Here is a 20,190-nt window from a genome sequence, read left to right on the forward strand (position 1 = left end):
GGTGAAGTTACTTGAATAATATTATACAGTCAATTAATTAGTGGCAAAGGTGAAGTAAGGTCTTTGGATTCCAACTCTAATTAGTATTTTCCATTACATATTATAGCTTTAGGACAATTAATCTCACTTGATGCATACAACAGCCCTGTGAATTAGGACTGGCTTCTTATCCCTATTATTGAAAAAAATTACAAAATTAAGGCAGATAGAAGTCCCATAGTCACATAAAATTGTTTGAATGCCTATATTTAGGACATGTTAAAGCTAGAAGTAGAAGGGAAAGAGAATAAGCATTTATTAAGCACCTACTATTTATCAGGTATTGCTCTATGCACTTTATAAATACCTCATTTGGAACCAGAATTCAAATATCAAAACTCTTAGTCTAATATCCTTTTACTAACCTACAGTGTTGACTAATTGGCTGTAGACAAATAAAACTTCACTAAAAAGTGGAAGTGGCTGGGGATTATATAGTAAAGGAATCTGATCCAGGATGGGACCAAATTGCTTCTGAGGTACTTTCCTACTCATTCTATGATTCTCTGCACAGTTTGTACCATTTCGAAGTTATTACTTACAATAAAACAGCACTGATTTATATGTTCATATAAGTTCCTCATCTGTTAAATGAGGATAACAATAGCACCTATCTCCCAGTATTGTTGAGTGGATAAAATGAGATGTTTGTAAAATGCTTCTAAAACCTTAAAGAACAACATAAATACTAGCTATTATTATAAAATATTTCAAATTATGGTTCCTTTTTCTAGTATAACGTATTTTGTTACACACTTTGCAGATAACCCATATTGCAATAAAATGGTCCAAGGAGGGCTAAGAAGGCACATTAGCAATAGTGATTTGCTTTACACTAGCAAGGGAGGCTTCCAGAAAAGGCAGTATGCTAGTTGTGGAGCAAAAATATTGAATAAATAAACAAATAAATCAATAAATAAACAAATTAATTAAGTAATTAAAGGCAAGAGATGTACATCTTTGGATATTGCCCTTTTATCTGTGACAAATGAGAAAGCTTAGGAAAAGCTTCCAGGAGGTTGGGTAGATTCTCTACAGAAGATTTATGAAAGAAGGCAATGGACAAGAATTGTTCAGAATGAGAAGTTATGGATGAGTAGAAGTTCTCACATATTCATATAAGTTTTAGCTCTCCAAGAGGACTATAAGCTTCTGGAAGGTAGGGTTGAATATTATTCATTTTTTGTATCCAAAACCAAACACACTTGGCAGAGAATCTTACACTTAATAAATACTTTTAAAAATGAGAATAAGTATAATGGGCAAAGTAAACATTCAAATATTACATTATCTCATATATTTTTGAGATTCATTTAAGTTCCCTCTTCTCTTTCTCCAAGCTTTTTTTATTTGTTTGTTTAGTTAAGTGATCCAAAATGGAAATCAAAAAGAAGAGAAACTTATAGAAAACTAGGAAAATACTGAATTCTCTCCACACAGAATAAGTGAAAACTTGAAAATAATTGACATTCTTTAGAAGTATGGAGAAGAAGATATATAAACAAAATGTTTCACTTCCACAGCTCATGATAATTTTATTGAATTAATATAAATCATGATTTTCTAGCTGGAAGAAACTTTGGAGGTCATGTAATATTACTTACAGATTATTTTACAGATAAGAAACAAAAATCTCAAGAAATTAAATGACTTCTACAAAGTCACACAGATAATAAATGGAGAAGTTAGGGTTCAAACTGAGATCTTCTGTTTCTCAAATTCAACATCCTTTTTTATAGGTCACATTCCAGAGACTAGAAATAGTCTAGTTTATTAAATGCACAAATGACTAAAATTTTTCAAACATTAAAACAAAAAATACATTCTATAATGGATATTTTCATCGAGATCAGGGTTTTAATTTTTGTTTGTCTCTGGATTGGCTTACTGTTTACAAACTAATAGAAAATATGCTTTTAAAAAAAAAAAATATATATATGTAAATTATCCCAAAATACCACTAGTTCCAAAAATAAACTGATTTTCAACTAATAGGATGGCATCTTAGGGATGCCAAATTTCCCCAGAGTAAGACCAGGTCACTCAAAGTTGCAGAGTACAATTATTTTTTAAAAAGCTTTACTCGGACAGATTTTTATCAGTTCCCAGGGACCATTTTCCCCACTTCTCATTCACAAAGTTGCAGACACTAATCATAACATTGGATTCAACAACCAGTGTAACAAGTCCCAGTGACTTAGTGGCAAAAAAAGATCCTGAAAGATGTTTCTGCATTTCAAATGTCATAGGAAATATTAAAATTATGGAATGTTGATAAAATAGAATTTGCCACCAAAGTCCTGCTCCTACTTCAACTCTTCCAGCTCCTGACCATGCATGTTGGTAATAGTGGAGTGACACAGAGAATCAGTTCTGACAAGTTCTACTCGGCAGTGAAATCTTTTGACTATGCTGGAGAGTTTCATATGAGCACCAGATTAGCTAAACTGAGAAAGCTGGCCCATCACTGAAGTTTTCATCCACAGCAACTCCTCCAAATCATCTACTAAACCATAGAGAGACTATGACCTAGGTCACTGAAGAAAGTTATTACATCAATGAAATGAGAGACATTTTAATCACAAATATGAAGAGAACAAAGATGTAGATAGATAAATAAAGTATTTCAAAGTGAGTTAGATAAGAAGTAAATGAAGGACAATATATAACCTGAAAAATTGTTTTTCAAAAAGGAGCCAACAATACATTTCCAAATATATTTAAGAAAGGTCATAAAATAGCTAAATCATTCATATTTCTATTTTATTAAAATTTATTTTTAATCAAAAACAAATGTTTGAGTTTTATTTTAAAGATTTTCTCTATATTAACTGTTTACTTGTTGAAGTTGTGTGATAAGAAATTAATATATTGAATAACATACAAAATGGAGGGAATTTTATTTACCATTCTTTGGCAGTTTCAACTAGCCCTTTCCCTACTTCTAACCTCTAAAAATAACAATTAGATTTCCTGAAGATTAGATAATAGGATCAAAGCCTTAAAAAAACAGAGAAGAGGGAAGGAATATACATAATGCTGAATAAGAAAAAAATTTGATAAACATTAAGATGCTTTCAATGGAAGCTATGTACAGCAATTTATGGAATAAGCTGCTTAAATGAAAGTTACAAAGTTCTGGATTAAAATCTCATGTCCCATGTTTACTAATCATTATTATTAATAACTCTAGATTCAATGAAACTGTCATACTACTTCCCCTGCTGACATACAGTACTTAGCACAATACTTGTCACTCAGTCAGTACAGTTATCCCTTCCACATTGAAACTTTTCCCATCAAGGTTTTGCTATTTAACAGGTAGACAAAAGAAATAAAATGGAATTTAGGGAGGAAGGAGGTTCTGCAAAAACTTCAGATGACATGCAAAAACCAACAGACAGCACAGAAAAAGTTTAGGAACTCAGGATGCATAAAATATATGTATAATTTTTACCTAATATTGACCTATATATAAAGCCTATGACCAAATACTTATCCCAAGTTTTACAATACAGTATTGTAACACCCCAAAAAAGAAAAGAAAATGTAGACTTCTTGTCTGGTATAAATTTTACAAGGATTTTCCAGATCATAGGGGCACTAAGTCCCTAACCTCCACTATGTGGAAGGGATAAATAAATGCATCATACTATGACTGCCAGTTAGGCAGTGCTTCCCTAAATATCTTTGTAATTTCAAGCAAGGTTATTTAATTTTCCTGGCCCTCAATTTCCTAATATGTAAAGAGAGAAGAGTTGACTAGATGGCCAAAAGCTCTTTCTGGTTCTCATTCATGATCATATTTCTGTCCTCATAATACTAGCATTGTCACTGAGTTAAACTATCTTACTGGTAGAATATATAGCATTTGACAGTTTACAAAGGGTTTTTGTAATAATGACAGTAATGATATTGGTCCTATTAAGTATTACAATATTCATTTCACAGATAAGCAAACTCAGATTCTAAGAATTAACTGATCTGCGATTCTGCGACTGAAATCAAAATTCAAAAATACAGTAAAGTCTCTGTTAATTAAATGATTGGGAAGTGGAACATACAGTTAGCAAAGGTAATAGATATAGCAAGGGTCAGAAACATCTGGTTCAAGTCAGATTTTGAACAAATAAGGATAATCTGATTTCCTAACTCCTGCCTTAGGTTATCAAAAAAGAACAAGAACAATATTGCTAACAATCATGTCAAAAAGAATAACTGTCAGAAACTTGACACATTAAGCCACCTTTTATGAGTAAGATGAACAAAATCAACATCTTCCTCACACTATACTTTATTATTCCCGTTTTATAAATGAAGAGAACTGCCTGATTGGTCAAGCAATTTTCCCAAAGTTACACAGTTAAGTGGCAGAGCAAAATCTGAATTCATATCTTCTAACACCCATACTCTTTCTACTATTCCATGCTGCCTTTCCTTAAGTTTGTATTTCCTTTGATTATACAGAAAGCATGTCAAGCTTTTTCTGGGACCTCAAGAGGAAAATAATTCAGTAACTCAGAGGAGCCAAGTGAGGCTCTACTTTAAAGAACTGCCATGGTTAGGTGATGTTTTAAATATTTATTAGATGTGACCCTGGACAAGTCACTTTTGGTATCAATTTGCATATTTGGAAAATGGGGATAACAACATGACTTACCTCCAAGTTGTAAGGATAAAATTAAATTGTATTTGCAACATTTTTATGAACTTTGAAGTATTATACAAATCCCATAGGCAGCTAAGTATAACAATGAAGTAATGGGGCTTACATTCAAATATTGCCCTAAATATATTCTAGTTCACTTCACCTCTGTTCACCTCAGTTTTTTCATTTTAAAAATAGAGAAAACAAAAGTATCTATGTCACAAGGCTGTTAAAAGGCTCAAATGAGATAACATATATAATGAGCTTTGCAAATCTTAAAACACTATGTAAAAGTTAGCTAGTATTATTGTTATTATTATTCATTTAAAATGTGGGAGATCTGCTTAAACCATATGAATGTTAGAATATATAATTCAACAATAAATAATAATGTGCAACTACATTATGCTACCTGCTAGTGTTATAGAAAAAAAAAAAAAACATGGACAAAGTAATGAAGGTAATCAGACAGACTAATTTAATTCCACTGTAATATAAGTCAATATTTTTATTTAAATGTAAATGCTGCATAAAGTTTTCATATTCAAAATACCTTTAGAGTAAAGCAAACTCTGTATTTTTTATCTTAAATCTACCAGTTCCAAAAAGAATTCTTGTTCTTCTGAAATGTAGTTATTCTTCCTCATTTAATTCCAACTTTAATGGCTAGAAGAACCAAACTTATATTTACTCCAGTTTAATTCCTGGTTCATTCATTTGATTGTGTTCAACTAAATGACTTAGGAGATTTGATGAGAAAGCTATACTAACCTTTATCATATGAAATTTAAGTTAAATTAAAACTGTGAGGTATTTTAATTACAAATGTAAATAACAATAAATAAAATAACCAAGACATTCCTTTTTGTATTTAACAATGGCTTCCATATGAGAACTTGAACTACTATGTTAAGAAGGTGAGTTTAGGAAATATTTTAACTTTTCTTGGGTTTCTAAATAACATGATATTCACTCCATGGAGGGAAAAAGATGTCTTCATATGACTCTAATTTCTTCTAAAAACAGGATTAAAACTTAATTCAACAAAATAATGTGATTTTTGGGAAAGCTAAATAAAAATGCATTTTTCCCTACGCTTCCTAAGCAATAAACTCTCAAATAATGGCACCTTACATAAGATTTTTTGTAAGGATTTTCTTAACTACATATTCTAGTATACATTTATACATATAATATGACAGCATTGTCATACAAGGCTGATCCTGGAGACAAAACAGAACTGAGCTGAAAGTCTTGTTTCTTGATTCATATTGTCTATGTGACTATAGGCAAGGCAAAACCTCTCTGGGCCCCTAAGCAACTCCTAACACTAGACAGGGATGGCCAATCTATATTGATTTCTGTAGTTTCCAAAGGGAACTCTTCTCAAGAATAAATTTACAAAGTCAGACTTCCTTTCCTATGGATACTCTTAAAGGATAACAGAGAGTCCTTGAAGATTAAGAAGTAGAGCAGAAATTCATTTAGATTCTATACAAGCAAGAAAAACTTCAAGTACAGACCTGGTGACAGTCTAGGTTTGTTACCCAAAGACCAGTCAGATCAAGTTTAAGGTAAAACTGTAAACAAAGTCGACTTCAACCAAACATACATACATACATATATACATATATACATACACACACACATGCGCACGTGCACACACACACACATACACACACACACACACACACACACACACACACACACACACACACACACACATAGATAAACACAGAGAATAGAATGCTGGGACTGAGTCTGGAAGCCCTGAGTTCAAATATGGCCTCAAGTACTTATTAGCTATTTGCTAATTATTTTATAGATCTAGAAAAAAAATAGTAACAAAATTCTCCTCTAAGAACAAAAGGTCTACAACACAAAGGGAAATAATGGGGAAAAAAAAAAGCAAAAATGATGCCCTAACCATACAAGACCTAAAGTTTTATTATAAAGCTGCAGTCATCAAAACCATTTGGTACTAGCTAAGACATAGAGTGCTGGATTGGTAGAATAGATCAGATACACAAAAAATAATAGCAAATGACTATAGTAATCTACTATTTGATATATATAAAGACTCCAGCTTCTGCAAGAACTCACCATTTGAAAAAAAGTGATGGGAAAACTGGAAAACAGTATAGCAGAAACTAGGTACAGACCAATATCTCACACCCTATACCAATATAAGATGGAAATGGGTTCATAATTTAGACATAAATGATAATGCTATAAGCAAATTAGGAAAGCAAAGTATAGTTCATCTGTCAGGTCTTTGGAGAAGGGATGAATTTATGACCAAACAAAAAATGGAGAACATTGTGAGATGCAAAAAGGATAATTTAGACTACATTAAATTTAAAAAGTTTGTGCACAAACAAAATCAATGCAGCCAAAAACAGCTAGGAAACAAATAATACTTCTGACCATCGTCTTATTCTTAAGTCTTAAGAACTTATTCTTAAGAACTTATTCTTAAGTCTTAAGAACTGTGTCAAATTTAAAAGAATACAAGTAATTGCCCAATTGATAAATGGTCAAAGGATATAAACAGATAATTATCAGATGAAGAAATTAAAGCCATTTGTAGTCATATAAAAAATACTCTCAATCACTATTGGTTAGAGAAATGCAAATTAAAACAGTTCTTGAGGTACCACTTCATATAATCAGATTGGCTAAAATGACAGGAAGAAATAATGATAAATGTTGGGGGGAGAATATGGGAAAACTGGAACTCTAATGCATTATTAGTGGAATTATGAACCAATTCAATAACTCTAAAGAGCAATTTGGAACTATGCCCAAAGGGCTATAAAGTTGGGTATATCCTTTAATCCAGCAGTCACTACTAGGTCTTTAAACAAAGAGATCTTAAAAGAAGGAAAAGGACCCACATGTGCAAAAATGTTTATAGCACTCTTTTTGTGATGTCAAGAAATTGGAAATTAAGTGAATGCCCATCAATTGGGGAATTGCTGAATAAATTATGATACCATAATTTATACAAGTTGTAATGAAATATTATATTCTACAAGAAATGATGTGCAGGCTGATTTCATAAAAGCTTAGAAAGACTAACATAAAGTGATGCTGAGTGAAATGAGCAGAACTAGGAAAACATTGTAAACAATAAGAGAAAGATTATGTGATGATCAACTATGAAAGATTTAGCTCTTCTCAGCAATACAATTCCAAAAGACTAGTGATAGAAAAGGCCATCCACATCCAGAGAAAGAAATAGAGATTGAATGCAGATTGAAACATATTACTTTCACTTTGGGGGAAGGGGGGGAATTATTTTTCTTGTGGTTTTTCCCTTTTTTTTTTTTATTCTTCTTTAACAACATGACTAATATGGAAATAAGCTTAATGTGATTGTACATGTATAGGCTATATCAGATTCTTTGCTTTCTTGGGGAAGGAGGAAGGAAAGAATGGTAGGAGAACTCAAAATCTTACAAAAATGAATGCTGAAAACAATATTTATATGTAATTAGAAAAAATAAAATATTAAGTGAAAAAAAAAGATTTTAAAAAACTAACTAGGATATATAGCTGATAGGTCTCCTGTGTTTCAGTGAACCTTTATTTCTTTAAGGTGGTGGTAATGATGATTATAATAAATATTTATATAAGTACATGCTCTGTACCAGGCACTAGGTCAAATACATTATAATATTTATCTCATTTGATCCTCAAAACAACCCCGGGAAGTAGGTGCTAATATTTTTTTATTTATGAGAAAACTGAAGCAAAAAGAATTATAAAGTTACTTTCCTGGAATCCTACAGTCATTATCTGAACCAGATTTAAACTCAGGTCTTCTGGACTCCAGACCAAGCATTCTATTCACTGTACCACATAACTTTCCTATATTAAAATATTAACATATAACATTAATAATAGCAACCAAAAAAATCACAACTGACATTCACATGGAAATTTACAAAGCATTTAAACATATGATTTCATAACAGTTCCTCACCAAAGAGGTAAGTGAAAGTAATTTCCATTTTAAAGATGAGGAAATTAAGGTTTAGGGAAGCTGCCTGAATTTTCCAAGGTCTACAAGCTTCTTTTAGCAGAATTAGGACTCAAAAGTCTTCTGATTCTAAATCAGGTGTTCTCAATGACCTACTGCTACAAATTGTCAAAGATATCTACAAATTATAAAGCAGAGATGTTGGTTTCCTGCATGTTGCTTTCACAGGATACTGTATCTATAATTCCAAGTGTGTACACTATATGTTTCCCATGCCTCTCTATCTCTACTTTTGACTTTAAAATACTGGCTATATTTAAGACATTATAAGCCTGTCCCTCCTCCCTAAGCCTTTTCTGCTATCTATTCTATATTTTATTCACAGTTTTACACACACACACACACACAGGCTGTCTTCTTCCTTATAATGTAAGCTTCTTGAAGGAAGGAGCTGTTTGTTTTTTAATTATACCCCAATTTTTGGAGCACAGGAAGCTATTAATAAACACTTGCTAATTACTTGCTTGATTAAATCTCTTCAACAACCATTGGAATCTAAGTTCAAAGTTCTATCTCTCCCCAGTCATTGTATATTTGCAATACAAAGGCAGCAGAATGGAGTCAAAATTGAGAAAGGAGGGAGTGAAAGGCAGCTGAAGGAGGTGGGAGAATGTGCACTAACAAAGTCTTTCCTTCTCAAACCCAAGCCAGTGGGGACATACAAAACAAAACTCCTTCAGTTTATAGAAAGAAGCCTCCTTTGCTGACAGAAGCCCAGGCTGTCAGCAAGTAACAATTGAAGTTATGTCATTTTAATTGATTTTCTCTTCAATTTATATGCACAGAAGAAGCTGGAGGGAAGGAGGAGAGAAGTGCATTAATAATATAGTGTGAGATTTCACATATAAAGCAAAGACTGTAATCTGTTAAAGGTTCAAGATTCATAAAGAATGACAGTAATACATTGATCAAAAGGGTGGAGATGGTGAGTCATGCTGCCTGAACTATAAAACAAGATGGGTCTATGCAGTAACAAATATTTTCTTAACTAAAGATTACTTAATATGACAACACGGCATTTACCAGCATGACAAAGAATACAACATCACTGGTCACAAAGTTTTTCACAGTGAAATGAAGTCATTTTAATTCATTAGCTTTAGGTGAAACAAATTCCAAAATAAAAAAGTACATAAAAAGGTAGAGCTATGATTTTAAACACTGGTTTAAAAGTTAAGTGATAGACTAGTAAAACATGTGGATTCTAAAGTTAAAAATTCAGCTATGAATGGATATATCAAAAGAAATCATACCTTTGCCTTATGCCCTCACTAACAAATAAAATGAAGGACCTGAAGCCCATTCCTCTCTAGTACCTTTTAAGCTTTTTTGCTTATAGTTCCCCTTAGAATACTTAGAATAGTTCCTTACACAGAGTAGTTACTCAAGAAATTGTTGATAAAAATTACAGGCATCTGCAGGAACATTAGAAAAAGAAAGAAACACGGTCACTGTAATTCTATTAAAATGAAAAATACTTTTAAGAAACAGGCATGGGGTGAAGCACTAGGAATATAAAGTATAAAGAATGAACCAATCCTTATTCTGGAGTTTATATATTAAGGGAGAAGACAAATCCATGAATAAAAAAATATGAAACACAAATAAAAAGCTAATAACTACAAATGTATACAAAGTAGTTAAATACAAGAGAATCTAGGAGAGAAGACATTTGAGAGAATCAGAAAAGACTAAAGATAGAAGACATGCTATAGAGAAATTCTCTAAGGCAGAAACGTAAGGAGATAGTGCATTCCAGGCATATATAACAGCCACAGAAAGGGTACAGATGTATTCTTTGGGAGGTATGTCCAATGAACCAAAAAGTTAAGCTGGGGTCAAGTTGTGAAGGGTTTTAAAAGCTAACCTGGAGATTTTATACTGTATTCTAAAGTCAATAATAGGAAGGCATTGGTGTTAATTATCCAAGGAAGTCACATGGACACATTTGCCTATAAGGAAAATTACTTCACTAATCATATGTAAGATGGAGAAAAGTAGGGAAAGACTTAAGACAAGGGAGACCAATCTCTATGGAAAATCCAGGCAAAAGGTAAAATAAGGGCCAGAACCAAGGTGGTAACTATGTAAAAGGGTTTATATTAAAGGTTTTTGATAATTAAAAATGATAAGATTTAACATTTGATTCATTATAAAAAAGTAAGGAATCCACATAATAAAAAGGCTGCACAAATCTGAGACATTAGAAAGCAGGTGGATGCCTTTGATTGAACCTAGAAAGTTTGATAGTGTAGCATGTGTAAGAGGAAGTTTAAATTAGTCAAGTTTTAGATATATTGAATTTAAAATGTCTCTAGGAAATATGGTTTGAAATGTCCAGCATGCAATTATTGATGTGGCCTGAAGCTTATGGGACATGCTAGGATTGGATATTTAAATCTTGGAGTCTTTCCATTTATATGAGTCTATGACTCAATGAATGGACAACTTTATTTAAAATCTATACGTAAGAATGAATACAGAACCATTTGAGTGACAGAATTCATTCATTATAGATGGAGGATCTGAGTTTCCGGATCTAAGGAACAGAATTCCTCCAAATACCCTGAGAAGAACACTGAAATCAGACAAATAAACAAAATATTTTAGTATGGAAATGAAACCAACTCAAACATCAATCCTAGTCTCCTAAGTCACTTTTGTTCAATAAGCAGAGGCAGCAACATGTAGTAGGAGATCTGAATGTTGCTGATTCATTTCACACCCCTATGTTATCTCTACTCCAATGCTCTTTGTCCCCTACCCCACAAAGCAAATCAGTGTTGAATCACCACAGTCTTCCCCTTATCTTTCTCCACTCATCCATCATCTTAAAAAAAAAAAAAAGAGTGTACAGGAGGAGTAATCAATATTGCAGTGATCCCATTTTTAAAGGCAGCATTAGCTTGAAACCCAAACTGCAAGTTCCCAGAAAATGAAATCACCACAGCTACCTAACTATCCCTCCCTCTCTTTCTAAGAACCAGGAAATACTGGCACTTCCTTTCTTTCCTACTTCCAATTACAGATCATTATTATATCACTATTACTTAAATATCTCAATAATGACAGTCTCTAGTTGCTTTCATCTACAATACCAATCTTCTACAATACCAATCTTCAAATGCTGACAGTCTCTTGTTACTATCATCTACAATACCGGTCTCCAAACTTTCTTTTTATAAGACAATCGTATCAGTAAAAGATATCTAAGTGCATATTCACAATGTATATATTTACTTGTAAATTACATACATATTAGCTACTATATTTAATGCAAAAATTCTTAAAGAATGAGTGCTTTATAAATGCTAGCTATTGTAATTATCTTCAAAAATATGAATGCTGACATTAGTGACCCTTCTTACTATCTACCCAAAACTTTAACTTTCTTAACTCTAAAAACTCTCTTTTCCATGAAACTTTAACCAGACACTCCAATTATTACACAACCCCTCTTGGAATTTTACCATATCCAAGAATAAAAATTCTGAATTCCATGATTCAATGACAACACATTCTTCAATCCTCTTTCACTGCCTTACTCAGTTCAATCCAAAAAGTCTTTATTATATATCTACGTATACCTAAAGGTATACCTAAAATTGCTCAACTTGGCTGAAGAAAGGGAAAAAAAAACTGATTTCACAAGCTACCAATATATGATGCATGACTTCAGCTGAGCTTTTTTTGAAGTTCAGTATTTCTGCTCTTTTCCTCATAGACTCCTTTATCTCAGTCCCCCAACAGTGATTGTATATTTATTCTCCTATAATGCCCAAGTACCCATAATTATAGCAGATAATGTGACTACTTCAGAAAAAAGACCAAATTATTTGATCTCAGGACACCTAGTTTCCTCCCTCTATTCCTTAATACTCTGTATTCTCAATTGTGTTCTCTTTCTAAAGTAGCTAGGTGGCATTGTAGATAGAATGCTGGACCTGGAGTCAGGAAAACCAGAGTTCAAATCTTGTTTCAGACAGCTTACTAGTTGTTGAGTGATTCCTGAGAGGCAATTTAAGCTCCAAATGCATCAATTTCCCCATCTATAAAATGGAGAAGTCAAACTTATGTAAGTATATATGAATAAAAACAAATAACATCTGATTCTCGGGGCTATTGCAAGGATCAAATGAGATATATTTGTAAAGCTCTTTATAAATTTTAAAGTATTATGTAATAATAGCTATAAGTACTAGCTATTATTTTTCTTTTGGTTACTAAAAGATCAACTCCCAGCCACATCTATGCCCTTTCTTTGTGCCAGTGATCCCATTTTGTCTTTCCTCCTTTACAACATGACTCTAGCTATCACTTTTTTTTTCCTCTCAAGCATCTTTAAACAGTTCCCAACCATCCCCTCCTCCTTCCTGTTTACATACATTCTTAGCTTTCACCAACCTTCAAACAGCTTTTCAATGACCCATGTACTCCTTACTCCCTTTTTTTCTCCCTTGGGTTTTATGGGCAAATTTCTTTTAAAAGTTATCTACAGTCAATAGTACTACTACTTCATTACCCATTCTCTTCCAGGCCTTTGCAAATAAGATTTCCATCACTACCAATCTACTATAACTGTTCTCTCAAAGACTTTCATTTGAGCTTCTAAAGTATCTCACATTGCTTTCTTCTTTTCACCCCTTTCTTCTGGATGTCACTCTCCAATAGCTTCAGAGACATCACCCACTTCATGTTTTCCTATAACTCTCTACTTTCTTCATCTTCACTGGCTCCTCATCCTTGCTTACTACCTCTTAATATAGATTATTCCTCCCCAAGGATCTTCATGTTTTTCCTCTCCTCACACTCACTCTCTCTCTTATCTATTCTCAACTACCACATTCATGCAAATATAGGGCCAAATTTTTAAATCCTTACTTCTCTACTGTTTTCCTAACATTCCTAAAAAATCACAAAACACAGTCTTACAGCAGAGAAAAGAGATAAAGTTGGGAAAGGTCAAGGAGCTGGGAAAAGGAGCCTATTGCCTACTTGAACTAGCTAGCTAGCAAGCTAGCCTCTAGGAGCGATAGCTGATCCATGGTTTATCCCTAGGGAAGCAGACAGAATAACTTGGGCAGGAGAGAAATGGGATTTCAGAGGCCCTTTCCTTGCCCACCCTCTATTAATCCACTGAAACCTGAAATCTTTCTAATATTATCCATGTCTTCTTTCAAGGATCATAAATTTAGAGCTAGAAGGGACTTTAGAAATTATCTACTCCAACTTCTTAATTTTACAAAAGAGAAAACTGAGATTTAACTCCCACTGCTAGTTTGTGAATTCATTGTGAGCAAGGTCTCTGGATCCCCCACAGCACTTAAGACTTGTGCCTAAAACATTTTCTTATAGTAGTGCTACTCAAGAAACAGCTGTGAAATGGACACCTAAGGCTATATAACAAGAAATGTTATTTAAAACAAAATTTATGGAAACAGGAAACCAAAAGCTATCAAAATGCTCATCTACCTAGTCACTGATTTGTTTATATATAAATATAGAGAGAGAGACACACACGCATATATATATATATGTATATATAATTTTTGTTTATATGTATGTAATTTCTGTTTATATATACATATATAAAATTTTTGCTTATATATGTATATATATATGTATCTCTCTCTCTCTCTCTCTCTCTCTCTCTCTCTCTCTCTCTCTCTCTCTCTCTCTCTATATATATATATATATATATATATATATATATATATATATATATATATATATATATATATATATAATTTTAAGTCTGATCAAGTAAGAAACCAATCCAAAAAGTTAAAATTTATTTTTTGAGATTACATCACTGTAAGTATGGCTTCTTGCTCTAGTAAAGATAAAAGGTACAGGGTATTAACACAGTCCATATGGTGTTTTGTTCATATAAAGCCTAGATAGGACACCGCCACCCACACACCCAATCACTTCTTTAACAGTTCTGACACTATCATCCAGAAGTCAAACTTCAGTAAGTATATATGAATAAAAACAAATACAAAAATACACACACACACACACACACACACACACACACACACACACAAGATCATTTGGCAACATCAGATAAGAGATGTGAAAACACAACACAGAGTTGGAGTAATTTGTGTGAAAGAATGGTGAAAAAGTGGAGTCAAAGAGAATTGAGTCAGAACATAGGAGAATAAAAACATAGTGGTCTCCTCAACAAAACTGGGAAGTTAGAGAGACAAGTTTAAAAGGAAAGACAATGAGCCCCATTTTGTACTTTCTGACTTTTAAATTCCTTAAACAAAGTTGTCTAGGTGGAAATAGCCAACAGAGTTGTCGAAGTGGGATTAACATCATCAAGAATTTCCTAAATGGTATATTCAATGTCTTTTTCTTAGACATCAACCTTATATAACCTTAGAGCTGAAAAGGAACTTTGTGACTTATAAAGCATTCCTAAACTGGAATCTATCCTATATGTATTAATCTGATCTCTGAGCAAATCTCCAATGACAGGGTATTCTTAGGAATGGCCAATTAACTTTTGAACAACTGTAATTTCTAAGAAATATTTTCATTATGTTAAGCTGAAATGTGCTTCTTTAAAACTTTCACCTATCTACTCTCTTCCCCATGGCAGTACTTGAAAACATCATGATCCACAGGCCCCTAATAATAAAATAATAAAATAAAACAACTAAATGCTGATTTTTCCAGTTCACCTCCAATTCTCCCAAAAACTTCTCACATGGTTTGCCATGCTCAATCACCATCTGCTTCTGAATGAATACCTCTAGTTTATCAATATTATTTCTGAAACAAGACACCAAGAACAGAACACAGTACTCTAGAAGTGCTCTAATTAGACAGAGTATAATAGAATATCTGCATCCTTCATCTGGGACTTCCTTGACTTGTCAGCAACAGAAGACACCATAAACCTCTCCCTCCTTCTGGAGTCTATTCTTTCTCATTTTGTTTCTGAAACACCAGTTTTCTGCTTCTCCTATCTCTTGATCCACTGCTTTACTATCTTCAAAGCATAAGTTATCATTTTCTCCCCAAACCCAGCATCTCCTTTTGATTTTACTCTCTCTTTTAGTGTCACTATCACTTACTCATGATTGAAACTTTTTAAAATAAGTACCAAGTCTAGGCATTTCATTTCCATCAGCCCTCCCAACTGTCACTAACTTTATTCCCATTGAAATCCACATCTTCATTACAAATTCTTACTATCTCCCTCTTGGACAGCTCTCTCCAAGAAGTAAGAAAACACCAGAGAATGGCCTGGAGCACTTTCTGACATAAAGCTATAGGAGTTGTCTTCTAAAGTCCAATATTAATGCTCCCTCTTCCTTCAATTCTTCCTTGATTTCCCACTCCAATTCCCAAGTTTTTAGTAACTTTTCTCCTCTCAGACCTCACACAGCCTCTGTTTATGGAGCTCTAAGGTAGCAGAGGGCAAAAAGCATAAACCTGGGGAATTAGAAGACCTGGATCTGACCTCTTACTCTTCCACTTAGTCTTGAATAACTTGGACTTCTGAGTCTGTTTCTTTCCCTGTAAAATAATCAAGTCAATTCAATCCTAAATCCTATTAACTATAGCCCGAGAAAAGAAAAACAACCAGAATGTAGAAGGAAGGATTTGATCTGGTAAGTAAAGGAGTCAGAAAATAGAGATGAAGAGGGAGAGATTTCTAAGCTTAGGGCACCGTCTGGGAAAATGCCCTGGAGTTGGGAGATAATATCCTCTGTTTAAAAAAAAAGAAAAAAAAAAGTAAAGAGACTAGATTTTATGTAGGGGGAGAGGAGAAGAAAATATATACCCCAAAAATGGAAAGGTGGGGGAATGAGCAGGTGATGAAAGATTTTAAACTAAACAGATTTTATATTTGAAATAAGTCAATAAACATTTATTAAGCACCAAGTATATGCCAAGCACTATGCTAAGCACTGGGGTTACAAAAAGAGGCAAAAAGAGAGCTCCTATCCTCAATGACCTTAGAATCTAAAGAGGAGACAAGCATACAAATATATACAAAGCAAGCTATATGTAGGATAAATAGGAAATAATTAGCAGAGGGAAGGCAATGGCATTAAAAGTAATTGGGGGGAATGCTTTCCTTAGAAGGTGGAATTTTAGTTCAAAGGAAGGCAGCTAAGTAGCCCAATAGATAGAATTCTAGCCTGGGATCAGGAAGGTAAGTTCAAACTAGCCTTAGATACTCACTTGCTGAGTAACTCTGGGTAAGTGAACAAGACTAAACAAAGTTTTTTTTTTTTTTTTTTTTTTTTTAAATGGGCAGCTAGGAGGTACAGTAGATAAGAGTACTAGCCCGAAATCAGGAAGACCCATCTTCTTGAGTTCAAATCTAGTCTCAGACTCTTATTAGTTGTGTAATCCTGGGCAAATCACTTAATTTTGCCTCAGTTTCCTCATCAGTAAAATGAGTTGAAGAAAGAAATGGCAAGCCATTCCAGTATCTTTGCCAAGAAAATATCAAATGAGATTACAAAGAGTAAGACACGACTGAAAAATGACTGAACAAAGGAAGGCAGGGAGATCAGTAGTCAAAGCAGAGGAGGAGGAGCCTGGGAACAGTCAGAGAAAATGTCTGGTGCTAGAGAGATGGACTGTCTTGTTCGTGGAAAAGTCAGGAGGTAACAGGCCGCCACTGGAATGTATTGAATGGGGTTGTGACATGGTCAGAACTTCTCTTTCCCAAGATCACTTTGACAGCTGGGTGGAGGATGAACTGGAGGGTGGAGAGACTTGAATCAGGAAAGCCAATCAGAAGGCTATGACCAACCATCCTTTAGTGAAACTAGAAATCTATAATTAGAATTTGATTCCTAAAGCTTACTCAAAACAGAGTGTTTTTTTTCCTCAATCAAAATATAAATATGCAGGAGGCAGTTAACTCCATAAGCCCCAATTGGTTTAAAGATTTAACAACAACAACAACAAAGTATCAAATCCCTCCAATCAGGGAGAAGGAGATAAACTAAGAACATCGGAACTAGAGGGAGTAAAAAACTTGATGAAAAGGGAGGGAAGGATACCAAAGGTCCAAGCGAAAAGAACTTTGTCTAACTACTACTTTTCCCAAATGATGCACCTTTGGATATGTGCTAATTGAAGTTATTCAGATTTCGTGTCTCCCCTCCCCCAACCCGGTGTGTATGATTCATTTGCTCAGAGCCAATTAGTGCACATTCAATACCTCAGGTGACCTACAGTAGGGGAAGTCTAGCTGGAAATAAGGACCGAGGACAGGAGACGGGAAGAGTATCTATCTATTCTGCAGTCTTAGAAAATATTGGTAGAGGAGAATCTACTAGTTGTCAAGTGACAATTTGTCATGTTTAATCTAGCCAATGTAAGCGTGTGTGCGCGCGCATGAGGATCACCCCTATTCCCCAAGCAATTTGAGCGCAAGTAATACATATGTATTAAATATAGTATGTATATATAATTTTCCTTCAGTTTTGCATTTATAATAATTCTCCATTTTTACTCATAATTCTTAAACTCTTAAAATTTGCTCAGTTGATGAAGAGTGAGTTGATTTTGAAATTTACTGTCCTAAGTGTCCGGGAATCCCCAATTCCTTTACAAGATTGGAGCGGGGGGGGGGGGGGGGGGGGGGGGGAGGGGGGAAGGGGAGAGGGAGATGAGGGAGTTATAACAAACACTAAATAACGTTTTTTTCAAAGTCAGAAAGTTTCTTCCTCCAGTGTCTCCAGAACTGTGGGGCGAGGGCGGGGGAGACGGTGATTATTTAAATAAAGTCAGGCAAGCTCACCTTAAGAACAAACTTTTTTGGCTACCAGCAGGGGAGCTCTTCAGCATTTTTCCCGAGACCCATTCAAACAAAAGAAGCCCCGGGTTCCCTCTCGTCCCCCACCCCACCCCCACGGCCTGGTATCCTGAGGGTCGCCTCGGACTGCGTTCCCCACCCCGTGCCCTCGAACCATACTCACTCCTCAAAGCCCCAATAAGCAGGGATCCGTCCTTGATGAGCTCTTTAATGAATTTATTAGTCCGCTCCAATTCAATCTCGTGACACTGCAGACGCTCCCTGAAGTCTGGGCTGTCCAAGTAGGAATCACTGAACTCCAAAGTGGGCAGCCCCATGGCACAGACGCGACGCTGGCGACAACAGCCTGGCACTCTTCAAGTCAAGTAGAAAAGATAGCCAACTCGGGACTCCAGCCCCGGACAGCCCGAAACACGAAGCAGGAAGGCGGCAGGAGGAGGGCCGGGGCGCTCAGAGAAAGGTGCACAGAAAATGGGGGCCCCCCTCCCCCGATCCTGCACCTCCTCGGGGAGCTTCTTTGTAGGGGATACAGCGATTCCCTCCCTGCCTCAATCTCCACCGGAGGATGAGGGAGGGGAAGAGCAGGCGGATGGCAAAAGAGTGGGTCCAATTAGGTGGCTGTCATATGGTTGCATTGTTGCTCCGGGGCATGTAGGGCTCCTGGGTCTCCGGGCTCCTGGGCTAAACTGGAAAGTTTGTCTGGCTACAGCGGCTACAGCTGCGGCGGCGGCGGCCCCCGCGGCTTCTAGCAGACACTTCCGGCAGCTCCACTCTCCCTCTCCCTCTCTCCTGACAATCTTTGGCTATGTGAGCCCAGAAATGCTCCGCAGCAACTGTTCAGGCGTTGGAAACCCTCCCCCCAAGCGGACACAAGCCCTGAGAGTGGTGCGAATTGTGTCCCGGACTCGCAGACCCTCCCCCTGACCGCTTCACTCTTACCCGGCTCCACCCCGCGCCTTTTACCCCTTTCCCCTCTTCACCCCCACCCACAAGCCACCCTTCTCCACTGTACAAGCCTCACTTAGGCACACAAACACACCCTTTTATTACTCTCCTGTCTGGCCGCATCTTTGCTATTAACACAGCCTCCTCCTTCTCACCAGGCCCAGGCCCGCCCCTACTTATTCGCTGTAACCTATTGCTTTGAACCCCACAACAGTACCTACTTTATCTCCATCCCTCGAGAAATTTAGAATTAAAGAACGCTTCACAAACACAGTATATGGAAAAGTTGTTTGGGGGAGGAAGGGAATGGAGAAAAGTTTTAGCCTTATGTAACTTTTCCCCTTGCGCCCCTTTTTATTCTATCTGCATTTATTTCAGTCCCAAGATGGAGCAATTTAATTGATTTCTGCCTAAAGAAAAATAAATGGCTCTGAATTATATATTTTTTTAAAATCCCACAAGCCTGAAAGATTTTTTCCCCTTCAAGTTTCTTTAAGTGGAAAAATAAATTGGTGACTTTCCTTTTCTTCCTCCTATTCCTACCCTCATCCCTCAATTACAAATCTAAGCTCCAGCAAAGCTCCCTTTAGTGGGAAGATTGTTAATAATCTTTCAAAAAAAAAAAGTCCATTGTTCACGTTTGAGATCTTTTAAAAAATCTTTTTTTACCTTTTCCTAACAGCTGTTTAGATTAACAAATTATAAAATGGGACC

The 20,190-nt window shown here is 35.3% G+C and overlaps 1 protein-coding gene across 1 annotated transcript in view; it reads right to left on the bottom strand.

Annotated features, from left to right (window-relative positions):
* ARHGAP42 (Rho GTPase activating protein 42) overlaps positions 1-19,455 on the bottom strand; it is a 369,352-nt gene extending 349,897 nt beyond the window's left edge. The window contains exon 1 of the mRNA XM_074304443.1: positions 18,695-19,455. Within this exon, the coding sequence (XP_074160544.1) occupies positions 18,695-18,848 (154 nt within the window). The 5' untranslated portion in view covers positions 18,849-19,455. The remainder of the gene's footprint in view (positions 1-18,694) is intronic.
* Positions 19,456-20,190: the final 735 nt, after the last annotated feature.

This window comes from Sminthopsis crassicaudata, chromosome 3 (genome assembly GCF_048593235.1).
Source record: "Sminthopsis crassicaudata isolate SCR6 chromosome 3, ASM4859323v1, whole genome shotgun sequence".
Classification (NCBI taxonomy): Eukaryota; Metazoa; Chordata; class Mammalia; order Dasyuromorphia; family Dasyuridae; genus Sminthopsis; species Sminthopsis crassicaudata.